The following is a 27,993-nucleotide window of genomic DNA, read 5'->3' as shown; positions in this document are numbered from 1 at the left end:
GCCCCCTCTCTCCGTTACTGCTGGCCTGTACTCTACCAGACGGCTATCAGAAGAGCAGGAAGAGGCTATCCGGGATATTTTCACAGTTGCAGCAACACATGGTGGCATTTAAAGCCATATTCCCAATAAATGCTGGGCTTGGACTTTTCTGATCTCTCTCCGTGCGCACACTGCCACGCGATGTCTGTTTGCGTTTCTGCTTAATTTCATTTGTGTCCGCTTACATTTTCCATTGTGTCATAACGCAGGCCTTGAGGACATTTCGAAGTGGAGCCAGCCAGGAGGGGCAGTGAAGGGCCACACAGACCTGTTCATAGTAAACAATCTGTCCCCTGAGCTTCCCAAAGGCATCTCTGATGCTACATTTTTATGCCTCTTTATCATTTCAAACACCGCTTGTTTCCCTCTACCCCTCTCACCCTCCACCACCCCCCTCTATTCATTCACAGGCTGACTAGGCCACAGAGATGCCCTCATTATGGTCCACTCCAGGAGCCGCCACAATGCCCCTCCAAAGCAGAGTGGCATTCCATCGCCATGGAGAGGCTCTGCAGGCTCTCTGATTGGCTGTCGGTTAATAAGGAAGTGTGCGCAGTTTGGGGCCTTTGGGGCACAAAGTATCGGAGGGAGCAAAGGAGAATAACAATGACTGGATCAGAGCAGGGGCTTCAACAGAGAGAGGCAGGGAGGAGGAGAGGGAAAGAGAAAATGAGAGTGACACAGAGAGGAGTGAGAGAGAGAGAGAGAGAGAGAGAGAGCAAGCCAAAACACTCAGATCTCTAATTTTATAAGATCCCTTAATCTCCCAAATTAATCTCTGTAACCCACGTCTATACATTAAACCATTACAATTACATATCAATGGCCTTCATGGCATGTGTAAGTGCATCTGCATTACAAAGCTCGACATCAGACAGTTTCATAAGAAGATATTTGCATGTGCTTCAATCTATGCTGAAGTGAATAAAGCAGAGTAGCGCTCAACTACAAATTTACTTCCAATTATGTGTACTGGATAAGGGAAAGATAACAGCATATCTTATGCAAAGTGGGAGAGGAAAAGGAGAGTGAGAGGACCGAGAGGGGAGTTTGATCCAGGAAGGGAGGAGGCACTGATAAAACGCACGTCACCAAGCAGCTGTGACCCCTGTCTGTGGTCCTGAGACAAAGGTTCATAGGTCGCTGCCTCAAAACGGATACCTCAGGGGTCGGCCCAGATATTATGTAACTGTGCAACCATTATTCAATGTCTAGTTGTTTTCTTTTCCTCGACTACTTGAGGATATTACCAACTTCCAATGGCCGCACTGTAGACTTCCCCACTTGAGTTTGGGCTGGGAAAAGAGGATGTGTTTGATACAGCAAGCAAACCCCCCTTCATAAATATGGCTGGCACCTTCAGTCCATCAATACATCATTACAGCAGCGCTGCTGATGTCAGTCAAACCCAGAGAGAAAGAGAGAGCGAGAGAAAGAGAGCAAGCGAGCGAGAGAGAGAAAGACAGACAGACGGGCGAAATGAGACAGGGGCAAAGATACACTGAGAAAACTGGACAGAGCCGGCCAGCCGTGAGAGAAAGAAGGAAAAATATGGACATTTCCAAGTTATGTATTAATGTGCACTCATCTTAAACAGTGACCCTGAGCCAATTTCTTCACCAGAGAGCACGTTAATATGCTAACTAATCCACTGAGGAGCATAGCAGAGTCTAACACACCCAGAGAGGTCAGAGCAATATTGCCAGGCCACGACTATTTGTCCTTTACCACCCATATTAGTTCCACCCTTGTCACACGGTCATGCCCACCCTCAAAGCTCAGCCTTAACAAGCTCCCAGAGTGTGTCCGCGTCTGTGTTTATGCATCTAAGTATGCGCAAGTGTGAGTGTGTGCGTACGTCTGCATGTTTGAGAAGATAGGCGGATGAGAAAAAGGTCATTATCTTCTCACCGGCTGAGTCTCAGATCATTTGAGCACGCGTGGATGCCGCTACACTAATTGGCATCGACAGGAGCATGACAAAATTTGTCCAGACTCAGTCATTAAGAGCCCTGCTGTGGACTCAACTCATAATTACCATGGTAAGGTGATAGCTCCGCTCCATTTTGCCACTTTTAATGTCACTCTGTGAATTCTGCCGCCTTAGCCGAGGAGACTTCTAATGACTAAATGATAAGACTGATTAACGCCGAAACTCACAACACACACACACCTAGAATCATCAATCAGCCGTCCAGTAATTACAAATGAATGCGGGAAGAGATTTGTTAGTGAATCAGGTTCTTTCAGACTTTTTTATGTAAAAAGATTTAGTGTTCTTTTAAAGGACTGTCTATGTGTGTGTGTGCGTACATACGTGTCTGTGTGTGTATCAGTGCTCCATTGTTGGTGAATGGCATTTCCAGAGGGCACCTGGCCCAATGACACGCCCGCTAGTTCATTCAGTGTGTATTTCCTGTTTTGGGGGGAGAGCAGAACTGGGGCAGTGTTTCCCATTTCCTTTCTGCAACCTCATGTGTCCCAAAACAATGAACCCGTCAACAGCGCTGGACACAGAATGGCCGGCCAGGAAGCACTTAGGTCTAACATACACATACCAGCAGTCGGTTCATACCCATAGACATAAATGAAAACTACTGCACTTAAATAGAAGGTGTACATGTATACTGTACTATAAATCAACAAATTTACTTCTGCTCTTTTGTTTTCTCCCTCAACTCTGCCACATACACACACATTGTGTTATACACACACACACATGCACGCAAACATACAGGTGCCGGAATAATGACTAAAATGTATGCATGCTAAGTGCCAGATGCAGCACACTAGACGAGCAGGCTACTATAGTTACAGCTGGTTTTATGAGGCGCTCGGGTTTCAAAGGACATTTCCAGTGGAAATGAATCAATGGGAGGCCATCTCTTTCCATCAGAAATAACAATTCATTTTAAGTGTTTAGAAAAATACCAGTTGCACCCACTGTTTTGCAATTCATAGCACATAACTCTGAATATATTAAACTCAAATTCAAGCCCTTGTAATGAAACACAATGTTTCTTCCTCACGGGAGTTATTTACAGTAGAGGTTGTGTGCAGGAACAGGAAGAGAGTTATGAGTGGCAACTTATTCCAGTGTGTGTACATTTGCATCTGTTTGTGGGTGTGTATATTTGTTTGCATATATCCATGCATATTTGCGTGTCTGTGTGTGTGTGTGTGTGTATTTTGCATGTGAGCTACATTTGTATACGTGTGGTTGCTGCCACTCACTCGTGAATATGAGCACCATGGGTCTCCATCTCCTTGACAACGGTGGTGAGCTTGGTGAGCAGTTTCTGGTAAGCATCCAGGGTGAGCAGGTCTTCCTCTCTAAGAAGGAAGCGAAGGCCGTGGCCCTCTGTCCTGCCCAGGCTGTGGCCTGAGGGAGCAGCCATAGTGGTGATGGTGTGCTGGACGTAAACCATTGGGTTAAGCTTGCCTGAGGGAACACAAAAGTATCAGTGAAAAGAACTGCTTGTCAAAAGTCAAGCTTTTCAGCCTGAAATTTCAAAGGAGCTTGAGATCAAGAAGCGTCATTGTTCAAGAGAAAACAGGAAAACCTCTTCCAGCACGTCAAGTTTTTCATTCCCAATACCCTCACCCACCGTGCTCAGTGCTGCTGCGTCCTCCTTTTTCCAGCGTGTTCTTCCTGTTGTCCAGCTGCACGCCAAAAGCACTGCCCAGGGAGGTGGTGGTCTTGGGGTAGGACACCTCCATCACATTGATGTGGCAGTTCGTAGGGCAAAAGTCACTGCTGTGGAGGGGAGACACCTTGGTCTTGGCCTGCTTAAAGGTGGGCCATGCCCTGTTCTTCAGCACCCGTGCAAACTGACACACAACAGACAAAGAGAGACAGTTTGGAGATAAAATATATTTTAATATGTCTGCTATTTGGCAACATGGTTTAACTGAGAAGTGTGAGAGTTTTGCACAGATCCTCAAGATTTAGATGTTGCACATTAACACGGCTATTAAGGAGTGCCTTTCTGTGCCCTTTTAGAAAGGTTTGCTTATGACAGGATTTTTCAAAAGCAATTTTTGAAGTGGACAGGCTTACAAAGGCACACTATGAACCTTAGCAATAATATACTGTAGCCAGTGTGTACCATAGCAATGGAAGTCCATATGTGAAACACACGATGGAATGCCTGTCAGCTCATGTAAAGTATTGTTTTACACATATGACAGCTAGCACCAGCCAGGAGAGTACTATAAACACCCATTACATTTTCCACAGGACTCCTTTTGAGTGGCAGCTCCAATATTTAAATCCAAGCTCCAGGACAGACGCATCACATTGCTGCTGCTCTGAAGAATCCCAGACGCAAACATGAACAATCATCAAGACGATTATTTAAATGCCTTGGAATGCCTTTGCTTTGAATTAAACTGATGGCAGAGCAGATCGTATCATTATGTTGTAAAGCTGAATGATGAATTGTCTTATTTTACTATCTGTGATATGATTTGTGACTTCAACAACCTCCAGAAAGTATGATCATGGTTTGAATTTGCTCTAGAGGAACCGGCGGTTTTTATACGCAACCATATCCGAACACTACGAGCTATCACAGCGATATCAATCATGCTTCCCAGTGAAAACACCACTGGCTGAGGAAATAACTTCATGAGATTCTTTCAGATAAGCCAACAGTATATCCCTGCTGTATACACTGGCGAATGAATATAAATATCCTTTGGGCTGGTTCACCAGTGCAAGAGAACCGTGGCTAACAGGAGCAAACACCTGAACATACATAGTAACTCCGCAGGACCCCGGTGTGCAGGCATGCTTCCTTAGCGTGCAACGAGATAGCATCTCCATGTAAAATGCAATACAAAGGGAGCCTGTGGGGCTGCCTGAATCCAATGGAGCTGATATAGAACATCACCCACACATTTTTTCTTGGAACATTTGGTTGTACTTTCCTTGAACCCTCTGTCACAAGGCCTGCATCCTGTCATACATGTTACACGGCATATGTTATGAGCCATCGTGATGGTTGGAATGAGTTTTTAGCAACTTGGGCTGTCAGACAACATAGGCGATGTATACGTTAACGAAGAGACTTGAACCAAACATTTCTTCTCGGTTATCTAAGATAGCTGGAGTATGAGGACAGCTGATACGCTCCAGATGGACCGTGAGCTGACCCTCTCTGGAGACCTAAGAGTGTTACCACATCTCATGTCTGTCTCTGGAGGTTGGGGACTCTTGTTTCCAGCCTCTCTGTCAACCTCTCTTTCTGTCTTACTCTTTGATCTGTGTTTCTGTCTCTTTCTCTGTCTCTCAATCTCTCTCTTTTTTCCTTTCTCCATTTCATGCTTACTCTCTTTTCCTTTCGTTTTGCCCCCCCTGTCCCTCCCCTCTCTTTCTCTCTAGGGGTCTGAGAAGGAATGCTCCAGTGCAGGAGGGATCTTACACAACAACAGTCCTAGCTGTGGCTGTTCAGGGCTATTTATAAGTGACTGGTAATTAATCCAAGGCCCACTCTAATGTTGAGTCAGATCTTTTCCTTTCTCTCACACACACATTTTGCACGCACATGAATGTTTTGCTTATAGAGACATGCTTACAAGATGTGAAAGCATTGATGAAAATATATTGGCTCTGTCAGGCACTGGCTCTATTGTGCCCACAAGCACATCACATAAATACCACATATGCATATTTGCACACATATCGCATGCCTCCTCCCACACTTACACAAATGTACACACAAGTGAAGGAATGACGGCGTGCTTGCATAAATATTTCTTCTTCCCTCACAAGTCAATGAGAACTGATTACATTTTTGCACTGCAGCATTCCGACACTGTTGTTATTGGTATTTTTCTTGTTTATAGTGTGTCACTGGTTTGATGCACTTTCACATTTGATGTCAGCGGAGTGAGTAAACAAGCATCAGTCAAGGACATATCTGTCTTTTCAGTCTTCTCTGAACGCATTTCTTTATTTGCTTAGGTCCTGCAGGTTGAAGATTTGATTCAATCTCAACACAGTGCCTGTGACACAGCTGCAGTGACTTCAGTCAAATCACACTGCACATATCTTAGATTGGTAGCTGGGTTTTCATACTTGCTTTTAGCAGCAGAATAATAGTGCAGCTCCACAGTCGCAACCATATGAACAGCAGCTTGTCTAAAATAGCAGCAATATGTTTCTTTCACTGCAAGTCCACAGAAATTTGCAGACGACTAAGCAGCACTGGACCCTTTCATGGTACAAAGCTGTATGAAAGAAAAGCTGCATGAAAATACACATATATGAACACATATATAGGCCATAGTGGACTAGTAGTCTTAAGGCAATATCCAATTATGTAGAATACAATATATGATATTTCTACAATATTGAACTATCACGATAATACTGAATACTCCAATATTTGTGGCCATATGTGATATTTCCTGCAGTATCAAAATAGCACAAAAAAATCAAATATTACAGTACTTGTGGCCGTATGCAACATTTTTTAAATATCAAAATACTATCAAATATTGTGCTCTTTCAACACGACAGTATTTTGATATTAAATTTTGGATATCATCCAAGCCTGGAGAGCCATACTCTCTAAAGTAGATCACTTTTGTGTGACTCTACTTTTTCTCCACAGAAGTCCAGTGTATTTACCTTCCTGTAGTTTGTAATGCGCCGGTTGATGTGCTCCAGTCTCTCGCCACACATGGCACTGAAGCGTACCTGCAGCTCCTCGGGGATAACATCACAGCTGGAGCTCAACCTGCCGCACATCTGCACCAGCGTGTCATCATTACGCGCCAGCGCCTCCAGGATCTGGTCAGACAGAGGGCAAAAGGCAGTGAGAGGAATGATTAATTGATACACAGAAGGCTTTTAAAAATCCCTTTTGGACAACTCAGTTGGTGTTAGGAGCAAATGAGATGTGAATAATCGACTATGCCAATGAACTTTCACTGTTAACTGCATTTTTTTTTTCCACTGGAAAAAAATAAAATGTAATGTTTTCCACATGATTTCTCTATCACATTTCATAAACAGTAAAGGAATGTTGTCAAAATTTTTATGTACAGCAGATTGTACCGTTCATGAATCCAGATTGCATGATAGATAGATTCAGACTGTGATTTTTAGAGATCACATGTGAGGAGGAAGAGAGAGACAAATCTTTAAGTCTTCTAATAAGATGCCCACCAGAGGCGAGAGAGAAAGGTAGGGCAGGAAATTTAACAGCAGGAAGAGACTGAGGCACAAGGAAAATCATGCACCCAACAGTGTTGGCAATATTAAAATTCAACATCTCACAACTCTCAGTGGACAGCGTGAACTGTGGGGGCATATGTTTATAATAATACTAAAATTACTTTCATTTTGAGGAATGGGAAACTACTTTTAGTTGGAGCGGATATGACAAGAAAACAAGTTTTTTTTTCTTCAGTGATTTGGGTTTCATTTAAATTGGTGCTTTAAAAGAGATTAGAACACCAGGGCTGTAAATCTAGATCATTTTAAGACATGAACACAGCTTGTAATCCTGGTTAATTCACCATGATGGATGCTTTTGGGCATTATACAGAATAAGAGAGATGCTATTTATCAAGGCATTTGGCAGCAAGATGCAACATGATGCGTTTATGTGTGTATGTCTAAGTGAGTCCTCTTCCATCTGTCTATCTTAAAGCAATAATGATCATTCAGTGAACATCTCCCCTGGGATGTGGAAAGCATGCACTCAGCCCCTCCAAGTATTAACACAGCTGGAAACCAACACACTTGAAATAAAGCTGTCAATATTAACTGCCATCAAGCCTCTCAATCAACATCAGCAGGGAACTCCCCCCTATTATAATTGTCTGTCTGAAGTACTTAAAGTTCAACTCATTACTAAATGATCTAACTCTGTGATCAGTTTAGGAACAAAATGTGACATGACTTAATATGCACATCATTTCCAACGCAACTCTTTGTGCTCTGATATTCCCTTACATTCCCACTAAGCAGTTTCACTGTAAGAAAAACATTTTTTCCATACTGTACAGCAGTAGCACATATTTATTCTGTATCTGCAGATTGCAATGCCTCATTGAAGCCACATAACACATATAGTGAAATATTGAAACCCAGAATGCCATTGTTTTATGGCTGCACCATTCCATCAAATAGTAAATATCTAGATGTCTTGTGCATCATTTCATACACATTCCCTTGTAATTCAGCTCGACATATTGGATATCTTTGGAAACCTTGGGATCTTCACTAGAATTTAAAATAAGTTCAGTTTGAACAAAGCTCGGCTGTACAGCATGCATTTATAATGATGAGGCCACCGATGGGACTGGCAGATGGAACAACTGAAGCCTTGAAAAAAAAAAATTATGGACCATTCAATCAAATTTGATTGATCAGGAACTGTGCTGAGAATTGTGTCCAATTCATGTCAGTCAACACAATCCTCTTATTAAAATGAAATATGATAACTTCACACAAACATTTATAGAGACTCTTCTATTGCTCCTCTGCAGCCCAGAGAGAGGTTTTGTTGTTTTGTTTGTGTTTATTGCTCTGAATCATGAAGGCGAAGCTCTGAGGTGCTAAACACCGACACTACAATTCATCCAACTGAAAGGTAATAGAATTTTCTCTCTCACTCTCTGCCTATCTCTCTCATCCACAGCCACCTGGGATGAAAAATATACAGGCAGAGTTGTGGCTTAAAGGAACACTTCACCACAACCACATTGTTAAGTGCTGCTCTGCTGTGAACAATCCTTCTAATCCGTCTAATTTTTGACTAATGCCGGCCTTACAGCAAACAACTTTTTAAATGATTTCACCGTTGCAGACAAATTTCCAATGTCGGCATGAAATCACAAGACTTTTGCTAGAGTTGGGGTGCACTTGCGTCATCTCTATCGTTTGGTGTAAGGCGGCCAGTCAGTCCAATTCAGTTCTCTCCTTGTCTTGACATTCCGATTCAACAACAATTAGGTGCGCTCTCTCCAGCACCAAGACAAGTACACAGTATGCTAGACTTGGTAGGGAACCCGTTGAGACACAAGAACGTGAAAAAACCCCAGTGAACAAGTTTTGTGTGTGTGTGTGTGTGTGTGTGTGTGTGTGTGTGTGTGTGGTGTTGCTGAAAGCTCCTGCCATCCTCCAGTTGTCATGTTATGCCGCTACATCCTTAATAACCAGGATTGTTTTTAGAATCCATACCTTCACACACCGGTAGTCAAGGTAACCCAGACAGGCACACACACACACACACACACACACATACAGATGCACATGCATAGAGGCACACACACACACACACACACACACATACATACACACCAGTATTACTCATAATTCACCCCTTATGGATTACCTGAAGAAGAATCACTATAATATTCCTAAAATGTTCATCAGACAGTGGAATGAATGGAATGTATTTGTAGACAGTGACCCTGCAGGATCTTTGCCAAACCTTATCGTCTATGACAGAAAACTCAGTGACACACATTTTCTTTAGATGTGAGAGGGTGTCAGACTTTAGTCTTTTAAAAGTCTTATTCCTCTAGTGTATGGTAGGCATAAGTGAACATACAGGACAGCTGTGTTGCGTATGTCTCTTCTGCTTGTCCTACCTTGGCGGTGAGGCTGAAGAATCCCTTGGGCTCAACCATCTTCTCCTGCACATGGCACTTGATGCCGGCGGTGCTGTCGTACTCATACACCACTCCGTACTCCAGGTGGACGTTGTCTACTGTCAGGCTGACATGGTCCTTCTTCCCGTCGATGATGGCTATCGTGTTAAATTTGTCCATCACCTCTGTGGATGTGGAAGTACACAAAACAAACGCCGAGTTAGGGTGAGGCACAGGTCTCAGGACACTTGAAGGTACACATACAAGCATGTGCACTTATAAGCCTTTTACACACTGACCTAAAACCCTACTGCCGTCTCAGACTTGAGCTCAGTGTAAACGGGTTAACGGGGATTTTACACCCACATTCTGATTATGGAACAGTCCCAGGTAATTAACAACTTGATCGGCTCTGATTGGCAGAGGTACCTGCTAATTTGTGCTTGTCATTTTATGCTCTTCATTTTAGGTAGGCAATCTTAACTTCAGTGTTACTATAACCTGTGAGACATGATAAATTACCAATAAATCAAGATCTTTTGGATTGTGTAGTTGTAATGACACCAGTTAACCTGGAAGTGAAATATAAGTAAAATACAGGGCTTCTATTAATGTAAACATGTCATCCACTTTGTTTTAACCACGAGTCCCAGGTGAAAAAAAATCCCGTTTGCTTGGTGTGAAGTTGGTATTGCACTCCGACAACACAAAAAATATTCTTATCTTCACCGCCCGCTATGTGGTTGCTGTTAACCAGCACTATGCAAATGCGATGACTTAATATGCCAATAAATCCTGCTCTGGAGCTATTTTCTGTGAAGGGGAATAGCTTTCCTATTTTACTCTCTCGCTGGGATCCATAAATCGTAGGGCGGGAATTAACACTTGATGAGCCAGAGGGGGTGATTGTTCTCAGACTAACTCACTCCAGATGAGGCTGTTAAAGCGACGGCCAACTTCTAACTGGCTGTGTTTGGAAAAGGCAAAGAGCTTGAGTTGCTGTGAACCAAACTGTCTTACATCCACAAGCTCTTAAGCAGGATTTTGGTCCAAATGGGTTATTTTCATGTAGTTTGTGTGTGCATGTCTGTGTGTGTGTGTGTGTGGTCACCTTCTACTTTGCACTCAAAGCCATCTCCATTTTCCTCAGGGGCAGGTTTCTGGTTACTTTTCTGGTGGTCCTCTTGAGCGCTCTCACTGTTGTTGTATACCCACTTAATGGTATCTTGCTGCATATGAAGATAATAAACATGTAGACATTTCCTTATGAATCTAATTACTGAAAATGTTTCATCGTTATAAGTTTGTCATGTTCAACCCATTAAGAAATAATTGAAAATGAATGTTCTGTCACTGTCCAATGAATTGCAGTTTTAAGTAATTATGAACTAAGTGAACTGTGTAATTGGGAACCTGCTGTTTGTATTGAACTGGAAGTAAATTGGCCCTAACCATGGAAGATATACATACATAAACAGACAATTGTCAGTTAAATTTGGCATGCCATGCTTTGCATGTCATTGTTATCCTTCAACTCGAGGTAGCATTTCTATGACTTGAAAAATGAGAAACTATACTATAACGGTGCTTCTGTGTGTGTACACAAGCTGAGGTTTGGGTCTGACGATGTATGTTTAGCTGACTCTGCCCAGATTTGGTGTACAATGTCACAGTCGGGTTGGCAGAGTATACAGCAAAAAGCCTTCGCAAACATATGGAAACATGGTACTTGGTGAGACCGCAAAAGCAAACGTGTGCCAATCTCATCAACCCACTCTGTCGTGCCACAGAAACTTGTGTGTGTGTGTGTCTGTGTGTGTATTCATGTGTGTTGTGTGGTGTCTGTTCTCTCTTCTCCACACCCAAGCCCACAGCGGGTTTCCTGCCAGGGCTACAGGCTGTGCTTGCCTACTGGTCTGTGGTCTTCTGGGGTACAACAAACACACACACATACACACACATTCGCCCTCACACACACACACACAGAGGGCGTTTCCCCCCATGTCCGTGCCTGATGTAAACCAGATCTCCAGCAGTGTTGGAACTGTGTAGTGCTTCATTAAGCCTCCAGTCCCAACGGGGCTCAATTGCACTGTACACACACAAACTCACACCACACACTCTCACACCCTTGTCTCGTGATTTTCACACATATTTTCCCGCCTTCCATCTTTTCTCTTTCAACAGGTGATCTGAATTCAGTCTCTCTCTTTGTCTGTCCGTCTGTGCCAACCGCTCTCCTACCACTTAATCAGAGAAAACGACTCTGACTTCTCTTTCCTCTGCTTGCTTGTCTCGTTTTCCCTCGATCGCTCTCTCCCCGGCCTGAGGCTGAGCCCCAGCTACCCCACGTCTCTTCCCACCTCTCCCTGCAGCCTGCCAGTCTCCCACAGCAGGCCCACCACTGTGAGCCAGGGGTCAGCACTGGAGGAGCCAAGACTACTATTATTTCTGCGTAATGACCCAGAGAAGGAGAAAGTCAGAGAGAAAGTCAGAGAGAAAGAGAGAAAGAGAGAGAGAGAGAGAGAGAGAGAGAGAGAAATATGAAGCTAGACAGGACAAGGAGGCCCCTCTGCAATGTTTCTTCTCACGGTCACCCAGCCCTCGTCTCCCCTCGCTCTTTCTGCTCTCCTCGGGTCTCCTGCTCCTCTACAATCTTCTAAATATCTCCCTCTGAAGGCCAATGTCATATCCCAGCAGATCCATAAGTCTACATATTCAACTAATCTTAATTCTTTACCAGTGATGCGGCAGTAAATAAAAAAAAAGCCAGGGGAAGTGGGAAATCCTATGTGATCACTAAACACCAAGGAAAAGGTTAGAAGATCCAAACTTTATTTAAAAGGAAAATTCTCACCTAAAGTGCATTAGCATTGGTAAAAAGCAGGAGCTGGCGACTTGCATTGCATTTCTGGTGCTGTTTACCTGTTTTAGGGTGTCATTCTGTTTTTCCATTGATGAACTCAAAGGCACAGAGACCAGCTGCAGCCACAGTGGAGCTTAACGGGAGAAAGAACGGAGCTCTCCCTCTTCTACGCTGGACTTCTCCAAGTATTTTTTCATGTCTATCTAACATTTCTGCAAATTGCTGAATCTACAAAGAAGCCCTTGCTCTTTTATTTTTAGGGGTACATACTGTTTTAAAAACTTAACATTTCCGTTTTAGGCTGCTGTTCATTTATTGTTTTTTTAAACACCATAGCGGCTGTGCTGAGAATATCACCCAGTGACGTCAACGAATTTGCTTGTGGTTATTTAGCCCCTGGAATAACAGAAATACCACACCAAACAACAAAACAGCACCGGAAACACAACGATTCCATTCCAAGGTTTTAAATAAATGGTATTAACGTGTTCGAGGCTGGGATGTTCCCCTACAGGTGAGGGTTAATTAAAGTGAGGGCCCTTTAGACTCAATATACATTTATTAAGCATGTAAACACTTAATTTATCAGTGAATTAGACTGACAGACTCAACCATCAAATTTTGTGCTTATTCTGCATTTTTTGTCAGTTGAATGTAACGGGTCCTCATTTAAATCATGACAGAAAGAAAAGTCTGTACTCAATGTCTGTTGCCCCCAAACACGATTTATTACCACCAAAAATATGATGTTTTGCGCCTTAGCTCTACATCAGACATTAACTTGATATTTTGGGCTTGATATTTAATCACCTGCCCCCCTGCCTCTGTTTCCCCCTCTCCCGCTGTCTTACCTGTGTGGGCCGGCGGTACTTCCTGCACGCTGTGACATGAGCAATCACACTAGCGTGGCTCTCCTTGCTCACATTGATGCCGTTCACCTTGATGATGCACTGGCCTGGGTGGAGGCCAGCGATGGCTGCAACTGTGCCTGATGAGGAAGACAGGGCAAGAGGAAGGAGAGGCGTCAAGGTCAATAACCACTGCATATTATCATGCAGATGTGGGCTGGATCGGGATGCAATAAACACCGGCACACGTCAAAAAATAGCTGTCACATCCTGTACACAAATAGGGTTGGGTTTACTTTGCTTTTTTTTCTTGCATTTACAACTTTGTTTCCTGTTTTGGCAGCTCAGGAGGAGGGTGAGAGAGAGAGAGTGTGGAGAGGAGGGAAGTTGTTTATCTGGGGTAGACGAGGGCCCGTCTGAGGGATGTGATTCAGACTATAAGAGAACTTCAAGGTTTACAGCTATCGGGAGGAAGTGCATGGCAGACTAAATATTCCTCCCATTTGTTTTCATAGCTTCTTAAACACACACCACACATACCACACATTTCAATATATCTATGTTCCTCTCTCCCAGTTGAATCAACTATTGCAGGAATGAAATGATTCGTCTGCAGTTCCTATACTGCCGGAGCCTCAGTAAATAAACATCATCTGAAACTAAAACTATAGCTAGCAAAATTCAAAAAAACTGAAACTTGAAACTCACTTGAGTCAGGGTAAGCTGGATGCAGGCTGTCACACCAGTATCAGGATAGAGATTGTTTAAACCAAAAACTCAAGTAAAAGTACAAGATGAAGGCCCCTTACCTGTGTATTCTTGGTATACAGCTTAAATTGGCGCTGATATTTTGAACTAGAGCTGGGATATATGCCAAAAAATAAAATCTAGATTTTTTTCAAACTTTTCACATTTTTCACTAACTACTGATGGGAGCTGATAGGAATCTCAGCGGGCATGATCATCTGACTGGTGATTCACCATACATTACTGGGGATGAATATTCTGTGTAGATAAGTGAATTGTTTAACAGAGTGCTCAGCTGCTTTTACAACATTAAAACATAGGTATTCAAATTTTTGATTAAGCAGTTTTTCTGCAATAATTTAAAACATAAATCCGAATTAATCGATCTAATCATAATCATTTATCGCCCTATTTTCAAGGATTCAAGGATTCAAGGATTCAAGGATTCAAGGAACTTTATTGTCATACCAGTTCACACTTACATGCTAGTGGTACGAAATTAGCACTCAGGTCCCGGTATAAGCCAAAAAAAAAAAAAACCCAAAAAAAAGACCAGAAAAAGAAGTGTAAATATAAGTGTAAATATCCAAAGTAACCATGGCTAAGAAAATTTTGTCTGAACCCAATATGAACCCAACCAGTTCATGAGAGACCTGACATTTGCTCGTCTAAACACCCACAGGGGTTAAGTAGGGTGCACAGGAAGTGAGTTGCTTCCAGCAGCAGCATTTAGAAACACTTTTTTTTAGTAAAGAGAAGAACTAGATGGTTACCATGAGAAGCGATAAGCGCCACAGCTAAACCAGCACAGATACCAAACAGCAACAGAAACTCAAACTTCATAGAAAATCCATAGAAAAAGATGCTACAGTTAATGTTAGACCACACTGGTTGAACTCAAGGGAGTACAGAGCAAAAACACCACAGCAATGACCACTTATAACCAAAGACTGCGGCAAAATCGAAATAACAAGGCTCTCGTTGATTACCACTTAAAATGATTTTCATAATGAAAAGATTATGCAAGTGCAGTCACTTCAAATACACTCAATCTCTGCTCCACCGCTTCATCTCTCACCTCACCTCTCTGACTCTCCTCCCAGTGTTCTTCAGTCTCTCTCTCTCTCTCTCCTAGACCCTCTCTTCTCGCCCCCCTTCACTAATTGGTGCTGCCTGCCCCTGTTGACCCCAGACACCAGGGAACGGTGACTGTTGTGACAATCCCTGATATTAGACACTTGTTCACAGGGACCCAGGCATCTACTCAAGCCCACAGCAGGTTCCTGAGCAGCCACATAGCAGCACACACACACACACACACACACACACTCACAGCATCAATTTTACCCTGCCATCATTCCTAGATTGTTTAAGAGGAAAAAAACAAGAATCAATTCCCCTGAGAACAGCCAGACAAGGCCACAGATTGTTTTTCGATTGGTTCCTATCTCATGCCAGCCTTGATAGCAGTACTGCTAAACATGCTGTGGGGGATGGAGGTGGGAGGGGGGGGAGGGGGCTCTGCTGAGTTTGGAGGGAAAAAAATTAGCTGAGCACCCCTCCAAAACACAGAGAAGTTGAACTGGAAAGAAATATGCATATGGGTACACGGAAACCATGTGGAAAGTGAATGATAACCAAGTAATCCCTGGTTCTGGCAACACCATTTAACAACCAAATGAGCCACATGGAGAGTATGAGGAGGATAAAGTGGCCTGTTGCGGCCAAGTCACGCACACACTCTGAGACCAGCGTACCAGCTGTTTGCCAGCTGCGCCACAGTAACAGAAATGACAGGAGGCCCCTTCCTCCTGGTGATAGAGACAGGAGGGCAGAGAGCTCAGCTGGTACGGGTGGTGCCCTCTTACCTCTCCCTACAGCGTGGACCACAGAGGGGCCAAAACCACGGATCTGGAAGCCCAGCCCGTCAGCTGAGTCCGGGATCTTTACTGTCCTGAAGATGGGAGAAAGAGTGGAAAGAAGACACAAATCAAGCTTAAGTTATTACACAGACAAACACAGACAATTTGATGTTTTGTTTTTTTGTTTTTTTGTTTTTTTTAAAGATTACTTTTTTGGCATTTCTGCTTTATTTGACAGTCACAGTAGAGAGAGACAGGAAGGGCAGGGGGGAGAGAGAGGGGATGACATGAGGCAAATGGCCAGAGGTCAGATTTGAACCCAGGACGCTGCAGTCATGACTCAGCCTGGTTGCAGCCCCAATTTGATGTGTTTGACATGCACACCTACAAACAGGTGCACAAATACCCTCACACACAGGCGTTCAAACATGTAGAATACATACAGAGCCCTGACTTACTCCCTTGGCTTGGTGCTGACCAGCACCCTCACAGGTCCTTTGCTGCTGAAGCACTGCTTAAGGAGGCTCTCCACTTCAGAGAAAGGCCTGAGGAAAACCAGGTCCCCGTTCATGGCAAACAGCTTCTTCCCAACTTCCAGACCAGCCATCTTAGAAAGACGGAAAGGAAAGGTTGTCAGTCTGATCATATTCATCATGACATACTCCTCAACACCATCATTTTGGCTGTCCAAAACAGTATTTACATTGTATGCACTGTGCAAATGTGTACAGGCTTGTTTACATAAGGGATCAACTAATGGCCTGAGAACTTTATTAACTATTAATGTGAAATTTGCAACTCCTCCCTCTCTCTTTACCTACTGTATGTTCTGATCTCCGGTTCAGTTTCAAGCAAACTTGGTACACGGTATGAGAGTAAAGCACTTCTATACACTGTAAAGCAGAGTGTACACACTTAGTGGGACACAACATGGGGTAATCTTTATCTATATAACTACACAGCTGGATCCTATTGAGGTTTTTGTTGTCCTATGTTGAATATTTAAATGCAAACATGCACAGCGTGAATCTGTATGCAATCCAAATCTTCCGAGGGTGCATGGCACTGCTGTAGGACTGGAGGGAATTGTGGGTTGTGCTCTCAGATTGATCACATTTCCCTTGAAGCTCCACTGTCACATTTTCATCTAGCAGATCAAAGCTAAACACAAAAGCAAACCTCAAAAATGTGGTGTCCTTTTAATGTATTATATTTCTGCAGTAAAATGCTCCTAATGTTAGAATCAGTGTCCATTACCACAGAGCAAGTTGAGTCTGAGAGCAAACAGCGCATTAAGAGGGGCGTATTTTTTTCTGACGGATGATCAAACCATGATTTAACAACAAAGGCCCCTGCTAACTGGCACTGATCTGCTGTAATAGCATCACAGCGCTGCCAGTTAACCTCTCAAAAACAGAAAATCAAAGCTACAAATTGCGTAAACCCAGTGGTGTAACAGTGAATAAAAAGGTGGCCAAAAGAACTCTCGTCTCTGCACACTAAAGGCCAGTATAAACAAAATGATAATCAAATTAGAATTAGTTTGTGGTCTACTGAAATATGCACTACAACGCATGCCATGTAATGTGATACTTGTCTGTAGGGAAATTTTCTTTTTGCTACCCTCCTTACAGGGAGAGGTCAGATGTCAGAGCACGTCCCTGCACCTCAAAAATTCAGTAGCTGCGCCTCCTTCAATACTCCATAGATCAGAATCGCTCAACAAGGCTGTCCCAATCCAAAGTTTCCTCCAAATGCAACCCAGACATGCAGCCTTGTTTTAACAAAATTGAACAGAATATCCTCTGCATTCCAATATCCATTTCACGCAGCTGACATTCTGGAAAGCTCAAGAGGAAGGAGGAAGTGAGGACTTCAAACAAAAATAAAACTGCAAGCTGTTGTTTATAACCATACCCATTTCATTTTAAAAGAAATGGAAAATCAAACAGTGAAATTATAATCTCACCTAATCATCAACCTAAACTCATTGGCCAAAGTGAACAAGCATCACCAAAAGTGAAGTACAAAGATTCCCATCAAGGACACTGACACAGGGCTTGAGCCAAGGTCAGATACAGATTTACATATCCTTAAAGGGAGGGAGGGGAAGGGACCACTTTACAAACAAAAAGGTTTGCAAAACTGAGATTAGGTGGGTTTACTCTCCTCTATACATTGGGTAAACCCACTTAGCAGCGCTAACTGGGACAGAAGAGAATGAAAGACGAAACATATCAACTGAGGATCAGGGGCCTCAGGCAACACTGTGTTTGAGGGTTCATGAGTTTGTATGTCTCTGTGTGTGTAAGATGAGAATGCTTCAAAGCACTTGTGGGTATATATATGTTTGCATATGGATGTGTACTTCACATATGCATGTGTGTGTGTGTGTGTGTGTGTGTGTGTGTGTGTGTGTGTGGTTGAATGTGAGACGCTACCTCAGCCGGGGAGCCCTTCTCCACAGACTTGATGATGGGGACTCTGTTCCTCTCTTCCAGGGTAAAGCCATAGCCTCCATCACTGGGTCTTATCTGGAGGACAAGATGTCTCCCATCAGCAAAAACCCAAACCAGCAGACCAAGGCATTCTCACAGAGCACACAGAGATGCGTACACACACACACACACATACACACACACACCACCAGCAGATACTGGTATAGGCAGATAGCAGCCGTGCTAGTTTTGCTCACTCCTCTAAAAAAGAATGCTTACGGGGGTATAAAATGGACTTTTGCAGAGTTATAGGTTTTTCGTCTCACAGCTGGATGATTACTCATGACTTATTATGCCTTTAGTTTACTCTGAGTTATGGGTAAGCAAATTATTGCAAAGTCAAAAAATACAACAGATGATAAACAGACAGACAGGCAAACAGATAAACAGACATTTAGGTGAACATTTTTTGACACTGTTTTTTTACATTTTCTCAAATCTATGTGACAACAGTGCATTCATTATAGATCAGAAGTAGAACGCTCACCAAGAGAGACTTTGCAATGACATTCTCCACTATCTTCAAGTCATGCTTCATGGGCTTGTGTTTCGTGTTGGAGCCCTCCATTTCCTCATCAGCAAAGAAACGAAACAACAACGGCTCATCCTTGAATTCACTCTTTTCTAGCACTGAGGGAGGCAAAAACAAAGTGATGAATGAATGAATAAATGATAAGTGAATGACCAAACAAGTAAAGTGTTCAGTATAATGACGAAAAGTCAAAGCTTAGCTTCAAGGTAAATGTAAGATATTAAGCTTGTCCTTGTTCCTGAGCTGTCTTTTGATGGTTAATTAAAAAACCTGTCTCTCTTGAGCATGTATCCTTCATTTGAACACAGAAAGAATGCTTCTGAAAACTGGGTCCACTTACACTAACATTGTCTAGTGATGAACAGAAGTAGAATGCTCAAATTAGTGTTAAAAAAAATACAGTATACGCTAGATGTAAGGTTTAAACCTGTCATCAAGCTTAAGTGAGAGCAATAGTGTTATTTTGTCACATGCATGCATGCACATGCATGCATCATGCAACCACCCCATGCACAAACAAATGCACAAACAGAGAGACACTGTAAGTGAAAGAAAGACCCCACTTCCATGGCAAAATCACGCCCACACCACCAAAGGCCCTGACCAAGCCCTAACATTTGAAATAAATAAAAAAAAAAATAGCCCTGAGGGGAAAAACAGAGTTTCCTCAAACGTTCTCTGACTTTCTTCCCCTCAGGATCAGATACAGCGCCAATAGTTTTAATAGCTACATCATCAGGCCAAATAACTTACTGGCACGAATGGTAAAATTACTCTTGTAGGCTTTGCAAGTGAAAGGAAGTTTGATGGCTAGGGCTGTTATGTTCCATAGATGTGCTGGTAATTTGTAGTGTGAGGCTGAACTGTGGGTAGTTCAGAGCAGTTACATCATTGGGGTACAGGGATACGCATCGTGACTCATGCTGCAGTGTGTATGATGTGGACTTTGGCACGGGGGGAAGCATGGAGTTAAAAACAAGTCAGACTCTCATAAACAAACTGTAACCATGGCTACTGACCATTTGCACTTAGGCTGACAAACTTCCATGTGTAATCTGCCAAGTTCTCACAGCTAGAGCAAACCATGCATCCACCCAGCGCTGGGTCACTTAGTCATATGCACACAAGTATGCGTGGATGTAATGACAGTATGCATGAACGCAGCCACAGCCATAACCACACGCACGCACGTAGACATTCACGCACTCACACAAACATACACAAATTCATTCACTGGACTGAGGAAAATTCTATTTCTGCAATGCGTCAAGGGGATTATAAGCAGAAATGGAAAGAGAGAAACTTGCGCCCTGAAACAGGATGTCAGATGGCAAGCACTCTCTGCATGGCTGCTCCAAAGCATATAACTCTCACTTAGCAGCTGATGGGAGATGATTCCCTGGTTTGTGAGCAGTGGGATCAAAACTTTCATTTATGGCTTTAGCAGGACCAAGTGCTGTACCGTGATGCATGAAGCCATTGTCGCACAGCTCCACCCCCAAGATCAATGCTTCTTCCCTCGTCCTGCAGTCCCCCTGCACCAGAAAAGATGAGAGGAGGGGAAGAGAGAGCCAGGGGACACAAAGCAGCAGCACAGGACAAGTGAGGAAAAGGAGTCCGAATTGAGATGGAGTACAGAGAGCGTGGATGGAGTACACATGAGATGAGAGAAAAAAAGAGGGTGAAGAAGGGAGGGAAGCAGAAAGAGAGAGTAAAGAAAGGGAACAAAGGACATTGTGTGTTTAGAAAGCGGTCAAAATGTCACACTCACACCCCCCTCTTTGTTCCTGCATCCAAAAAGGCCCACAGGCCAGCAGAGCTGCTTCACACTCCATCACGAACACAGCCAAAATGATGTCTAGACAGCAGAGTGTGACAGCTCTTGAAGTCCCAAGGAAGGATTGAGAGCCTTTCCGCTGACCCAGGTCAAACACATTCAGCCAGGCTCCCGCACACACACGCTTACACACACACACACAGACACACACACATATATGCACACATACAACGTCTGGCGTTGATTCCGTGGTCAACATCTACATTTCATTTCTTTGTTGTCATTCTGGATAGGACTATCAATCTGTCGACCTCAAAGCTTCCTGTCAAAGCCAATAAAACTCAGGCATCTAATCAATTTTGTATTTCTGTTTCCTTTTTGCTCCACGGAGAGCCTCAAGTCTGGTGGCGGGAGGCTGCGCTTTGTTGTCTCAGTCTCTTTCCTCTGCTGCATATTTGAAGTGGACCGCCTGTTATGACAGCAGCCACTTCCCCTCTCTCTTTTTTCTCTTCCTTACATCTTCTTTCAACTCCTGTGATTCCGGAGGGGCCCAAATGTGTTTCTAATATGCTTGGACACCAGTAGGGGCCACTTAGAATAACACGATGGAGGAAGCAGCGCTGAGGGCTTACCTGTGCTATGAGCCAGTCTATCAGCTTGTTGGCCATCACTACCGATTTGTAGGTCCGCAAGTGGTAGTCCTTGTCTCTGGATGGGCATGAAAGAAAAAAAAAATGATTGGAAGAAACATAAAACTTGGTGTATGACAAATCAGAACAAGATTTTACATCTTCTTCTTGAAATTCAGACCATGAAACTGGCATTGAAATTGCCATACTATTATCCTATTCAGCTCAGTTGAGTCTAAGAAGCCCAGATCATGCAGATGTAACATGTAACAAGGCCACATTGTAAAAGAGGACCAATAATTCCCACTGTTAGCCAGGCACGGTCAGTGGTCAAGTGCTGGCAATTGCATCATAAATCTAAGTGAGTTTCTGACAGCCGATGACAGCCAAAGGACATTTCAGTTAACAGGGCTGGTCAAGGCTGTAGCAGCGTCTGGCCCCAGGGTGCCCCATGTCAGTCTGGTGTTGCTGTTCTCAGTGTTACCACACAGCCGGACACTGCCTGCCAGACCCCGGGAATGCTGTCTGAAATGGAGCCGTGACTTTCCCATGAACACAGAGGGTCTCTCTAGGGACACGCCGGGGCAGAGCGGCAGGCCGGGAAAGTCCAGAACAGCCGTGACTTACACCTCCTCCACCGCTTCCACCACATGTGAGCACTCACACACAAACACAGACAGACGAGAAGGCACACACATACACACAGAAAGACTGTCTTTCACACAACGTCAAATATGACGTGTAAAAGTCAAGTAGTAAAAGTCCAATCTCAGCTGTGTGGAGCTCCCCAGAAAAAGCGGAGCATAAGAGAGTGAGGGTGGGGGTGCCCCCGCCACCCCACCCGTCTGGCTTCCCCCATAATGGAACATTGAGTTACATAACTACATCTGACAGTCTGTGTTCGTCTGTGATGCGGACAGTACTGTTTGCTAGCGAGGCACGTTGCTCTGCCATGCCATGCAGCATAAACCACTTGGACCAAAAGTGGCAAGAGGCACCCTATTTCTCCCCCCGAACTGGAGACTGGAGCCAGTGAGGTTGGGGCTTAAGCGGGTGGTACACACTGAGACTGTCAGAGTGAAAAATGGGGGTAAACAGCGGTCCAGTGGGCAGCCATATGCCCAGCATAAGGGAAACGCCAGTTCGAGGAATAACAGAGGAAAAGGTCAAAGAGGAGGTTTTTAACGTGCCTGCTGCTCGCTGGATCACCGCAACAAACACAACAGTGGAGAGCTGGCCATGCCATTATGTGAAGGGTAAATGGGCAGCATATGCTGTGCTGTATTTCAAAGCATTATTTATGATTCATTAAACTGAAGATGCTGAAAGTTCTAGCTCTTAGTCAACAGTTTCAACTCTGGCTGAATTACAACAGTACCATATCATTAGCTATTATTTTGAAAATCTTACACACAAATCCATAAATATTGAGCTGCTGAGAGACTCATCAGCATAATGAAGGAACTTGTCAATATTTCTCAGATGTTTTATTTACATGCCTGTTTTTTCCATTCTGCATGAAAATAATTTATGAGTGACCTTCACTGAATTGTGTGTTTGCAGCATTTCTATGGAAACATCAAAAGCCCTTGTCTTGTTAGACACGGGAGTGTGTAAGGCTGTGTAAGAAGTGCTAGCATGTAGTGCTGTTCAACATTTCAAACTGGGCAATCAGATCCCCTGGAGGGGATGGATTCACAGCTTTCTTCTGAGGAAAGTGGGGGCGTTAACACCGAGTCAGACCTTTTTCTCCAGCCCCCTCTCCTCATCACTCTTGCTCTGCCAGGAAATTCCACCTAATTAGGCAGGGGCTGGTTGCTCCAATTAAACCCTGGCATTCCCAGGCCCTGGGACGCATTGTACTGGGCTCTGAGTGAGAACGTAGAGCACAGCTTCTCTGGCTTACAGCACACACACACACACACACACACACACACACACACACACACACACACACACACACTGCTAACTCCAGCACAAAGACACACACACAGACACAGAGTTACTACGTCAAGGGGTTTGGCCTCAACAGAAACGGTAATGGGCTGAATGCGGACAATAAGCAAATACACACACACACACACACACACACACACTCGCATGCACACACACACACACACACATACACACATAAAATAACCCCTAAAGCTTTATGGTATTCAGATCAAGCAGAAATACAGACAGGCTTCTGTGCTGGAGCACACAGGGCATTGATGTGGGCCCTCCAGCTACAGCAGAGTTTTACTGGGGGAAATCAAAGCTGTTCTCCAGGCCATTTGAAATCCAACATAAACAGCCAACCTTGATGAGATACTTTGCGGTACAACACATTATCAGAGCGTACCTCAAACACTGTTCAAATGGAATTCAGAAGAACAACACCAAAACGAAAGCATGCCAGCAAATTACTCCAATAAAGTGAGATTGCTCCACCTCTAGGTCGGTTTGCACGCTGTCAAACTGACTGATGTTTCATTACAAGTGCCAAAATCGCCCAAAAACACACACACACACGCACACACACAAAACACTTGTGCAACTGGGTTGAAGTGCCTATTTCATGGGTATGCTGGATGTTTCTGGTGCATGTGTGCAGTAATTACCAACAGCAAGATACTTTGAGACTGGTAACCATGAATACAATTTTATCATCCCCTGTGTATATCTGAATGATTCACATATAATGAAGCACAGGGCTCTCTCCAATTTCAGTGGTGAGCTTACAAGCAGCAGTAGCACTTGTCAAAATTTTGCATCAAGTTGTACACTGAGAAACGGGACTGACTTCAATGTGGGCTTGCTAGAGTGCTACCACTGCTGGGCCTTTTACACCACAGGATCAATACGCTATCAGTCACACTCAGTGAAATGTGAAAGACCCATGTATTCCAAATGAATGGCCTCTCTTCATATAAATCACCCGTTTATAGATTTCAATCCAATCTCCATCCAAACTACATATCTTGGATGGTCAGTGAGCCACATCTTAACTTCGAAATTGCATTTTCGTTAGCCTGTTACAAAGTTTAACATGTCAACTCTTGCCAATTTGTCAACAAACTACGAAGTGCTGAGAAAGAATATGAAACACGCAGTGGCACCAAGAGAGACTGGTGCCTTTGAGCCATTTATCTGCTCTCCACAAGTATCCAGACTCCTCATTTGTATCCATATGAGAGGCTCAATCTTCTCCACCACATCTGGGCTCCCCGAGACTGGGCAGAAGAACCCTGCCAAGCTCTATCACCCACAGGCCCCACCGCACTCCATCACCCTCTTTGCCAACTCCTTGTATGTAAGTTCCTCTTTAAAAACAATGAGCTCATAGTTCACTGTGATATTTCTCTTTCTCCTCTACTCCGCGCTCTCCAACTTTGAGGCATAGCTATTTTTAGGAGTGAGAGTCAGATGCTAAGCTCCTGGAGCTCCACCTGCCTGCTTGAGGTGAGAAGGGACACTTGCAAGGGAGTGGAGACAAAAATGTCCACTTACCTGATGACAGGAGTGAAGAGGCTGTGGAGACGACAGAAGAGCCTGACACCCTGAGAAGAGTACAAGAAAGATTTTTGTCTTATCAGTCAAACTGTACATTTAGGAAGTATTGACATCAAATGCTTCCGAGCAAAACTCCACTGAAGCAGTGTTACCTTGGATATGACATCCTGCATGTCAGTTCTGGGGTGGTAGGTGCCATCATCATAGCGAAAGCGGTACAACACAGGCTCAGGTTTGAACTGGTGCTTGTCTGTGACTGAAAACCCAATTCACAACAAAGGGATGTTTAATGAAAGAGGACAGAAGTGAAAAGCGTCAAAACCCTAAATGGAGCATTATTCAAAGTTTGAAAGTGCTAGAGATTTAAAAACGTATTCCAACCAAGCTGGGCAGAGTGAAAAAAGAAGCAGCTTTCCAGGCAAGAGGAAGAGGCTCCAAATTCATACTGAGTGGTCACAGATAACGGAGCAGCTCAAAGCCTCCCGCTCCGCTCGCTTTGGAAGGCTTTGTTGAAGACCCTCCTAATAAAAAACAGTTGGCACTGCATCTTTGGCTGTAGCCGTGTAGGTTCCATTAAAGGTTTTTATGAAAAGAAATTCTGTAGCTTTTCACATGGGGACTTCTGACTGTGCTGTGAGAGCTCAGACAGGCTTGGAGTTATTCCCCTCTGTCAGTGAGAGCTCCAAAGCCCAATCTCATTGCTCTCTGTTAGGAAGCAATAAAGCGCCCGCGAGTGATTTAAGATACGACTTGGCCAGAGTCCCGATTCTTTTGAGGAAAAATACATACAGGGCGGTACGCACCATTTAGTATGAATGCAATGCATTAACCAGCTTAAGCCTGGTGCACTAAAGGCGCTGCACAGTTCCTCTCCAAAGCCACACACCATCCACTGAGACAATATTACACAAACACCAGGGCAAGAACAGATTAATATTTATAATCCGTTAACTAAACAGTATGTCAAGGGAGTGTTTAAACGGGACACCTGCTCGGACGTAAACAAGAGAGCTGCGTCTATTGTAGGTTCCAGCCGGGGAGCAAAACTTGCAACTTGTTGAATAAGAAACAGTCATTACACATGGCTTGAACTTAGGCCAGGCTAGAAGTTAACCCCTTTTTTTAATCCCTTTTTATTATATTATCATTTTAATTCTCCTTTTTAGTTATAATCCAATTGGAGACATAAGATTATTAGGCTTTTTAATAGGAGATAATATGTCTGATATTGCTCTTGCTACAAATGTCAAGTGTTTTCTCGTTTTAGTTTTTTTTTAATAACAGTTTTTTTTGTTTGTTTGTTTGTTTTTGCACTGCCACATATTTATTAGCATCAGCCTAATATAAGTCTTCGCCTTTTCATGGGCATATGATGGAATCATTTACTTTTTGGATGTGAAGCTGTGTGGTTGTATTTTGCATATGTGACTGTGTGCACCTCCCTCTAATGATGAACCTCATCTGTGTCTTCCACTATTTATTGACCATCATCCTCATAACTTTTAGTATCCTAATGAAGAATTATCTATCAAAGCTACCATAAAAAATAATTCTTCCTCAAGGTTACCGGTGAGCATGTTTTTGTACTATGGTCAGCACCTCTCCAACATTGATGTATTTGCCTCAACTCTTTTAACAGGTCTCAGAGGGCAAAGTGAAGAAAAAGAAGGAGAAAGAAACATACCATGGTGGATGATGCCATTCTCCAGCAGTGCCTGTCCCAGGTGAACCCCCTCCTCTGGGTTGCCTGTCTCACCAATGTCCATCAGCCAAGACACAAACTCACTGGGGACACACAAAACAGCACTAGTGACTAAGCACAAATAGTCACTTGCATGTAACACAACAAGCATACATTTAAACCCAAAAAGGCTCAATGGGAAAGTATGAAACTGTTTCTCATTAGATCTGTGTAACCTTGACATGACAAAACCATTAACGTTCTTCTGTAAAAGCCTGTCAACAAACAGCTGATCAAGTCAATAAACTAGAGCTAACTCTGCAAGACGAGTGACAGACAGACCTTTACGACCATTCCAGAGAGCTTTCATGACTTATAACAAATAACATTTACTCTAAGCCGATGTGGCAACAAACAGTCTTGGCCAAAAGACATGATTTATTTAAGGTTGGGTGCCGCATCTGTTTGTTAAAACAACCAGCAGGGCTGAGTTCATGTGTTTTGTCTTGTTCCAACTTTAACTTTATTTATTTTAGACGTACAATGTAACACCATCCTATCCAAGAGCACTCAACTGCAGTTTGGGAGGCTCTCGCTTGAAAACACAAGATAATTTTTTTTTTTTGCTGTGTGTTATTTATGACTGGGAAGAGGAAACAAACACGACCACTGGAATAACAAACACAGCATCCAATCTTCTGCTGACCTAAATGGGGTAATTCTCTGTAATTCAGTGATTCAGGGAAAGGGAGGGAGAGAGGGACAGAGAGAGAAAGAGAAAGAATACAAGAGTGAGAGAACAAAAGAGAGCGAGAGAGGACTGAACATGGAGAGCAGCAGCAGCCTATCACATTACATCCTCGATGTCCTGTCTGCCCACAAAAGCCAAACAAGCATGGCCAGCAGCACCAGTGCAATCCTGTGGTCTCCCCTTCCAGCTCATGATGGAGACGTGAGTGTCATTAGGGCTTAGGGAAGTTTCTGGAGGAACACCACGCTGCATGCACACCCCCGATACCCCCGAGCGCCCCCGGTCTTTCACTCTTTGCCTGTCATGCTTGACATCCTTTCTCTCACTCTAACAGACCACTAGAGAAAAGCAGCGGTCCACAACAATGTTAATTTGTCTGCCCATACAGCCATGGGGAGAAAAAAAAATATACCGTGAAAGGTTTGGACTACATAGTTCTCATGGCCTTGGGCAGATTAGGGTCACTTGTGCAACAAGCAGTTTCACTCTGTTCAACCTGCATGTAAACACAAAGCCTGCTATTTCACAACTAGTTTTCTTCATGATTTAGTTGAATTTATCATAAAACAGCATCTCACAGTATCATTACCTTCCCTTACAATACTCAACGTCACGCAGGATTATTTTGTCCTACAGCTTAGGGCAGAGCGATATAT

At 43.6% G+C, this 27,993-nt stretch overlaps 1 protein-coding gene across 2 annotated transcripts in view; it reads right to left on the bottom strand.

Annotated features, from left to right (window-relative positions):
- Nucleotides 1-27,993, bottom strand: part of prex2 (phosphatidylinositol-3,4,5-trisphosphate-dependent Rac exchange factor 2) — a 105,970-nt gene that overhangs the window by 39,849 nt on the left and 38,128 nt on the right. For both annotated transcript variants that reach the window (XM_030079423.1, XM_030079422.1), the window contains 15 exons: nt 26,590-26,690; nt 25,058-25,161; nt 24,903-24,952; nt 21,414-21,489; nt 20,467-20,539; nt 18,960-19,102; nt 18,416-18,508; nt 16,433-16,581; nt 15,981-16,066; nt 13,369-13,505; nt 10,763-10,880; nt 9,652-9,836; nt 6,677-6,838; nt 3,648-3,870; nt 3,274-3,481 (listed from right to left, as the gene is read on the bottom strand). In XM_030079423.1, coding sequence (XP_029935283.1) covers nt 3,274-3,481; nt 3,648-3,870; nt 6,677-6,838; nt 9,652-9,836; nt 10,763-10,880; nt 13,369-13,505; nt 15,981-16,066; nt 16,433-16,581; nt 18,416-18,508; nt 18,960-19,102; nt 20,467-20,539; nt 21,414-21,489; nt 24,903-24,952; nt 25,058-25,161; nt 26,590-26,690 — 1,908 coding nt within the window. The remainder of the gene's footprint in view (nt 1-3,273; nt 3,482-3,647; nt 3,871-6,676; nt 6,839-9,651; nt 9,837-10,762; nt 10,881-13,368; nt 13,506-15,980; nt 16,067-16,432; nt 16,582-18,415; nt 18,509-18,959; nt 19,103-20,466; nt 20,540-21,413; nt 21,490-24,902; nt 24,953-25,057; nt 25,162-26,589; nt 26,691-27,993) is intronic.

This window comes from Myripristis murdjan, chromosome 20 (genome assembly GCF_902150065.1).
Source record: "Myripristis murdjan chromosome 20, fMyrMur1.1, whole genome shotgun sequence".
NCBI classification, from domain to species: Eukaryota; Metazoa; Chordata; class Actinopteri; order Holocentriformes; family Holocentridae; genus Myripristis; species Myripristis murdjan.
The sequence above is the reverse complement of the archived record's forward strand: the minus strand, read 5'-3'. Positions and strand labels throughout refer to the sequence as shown.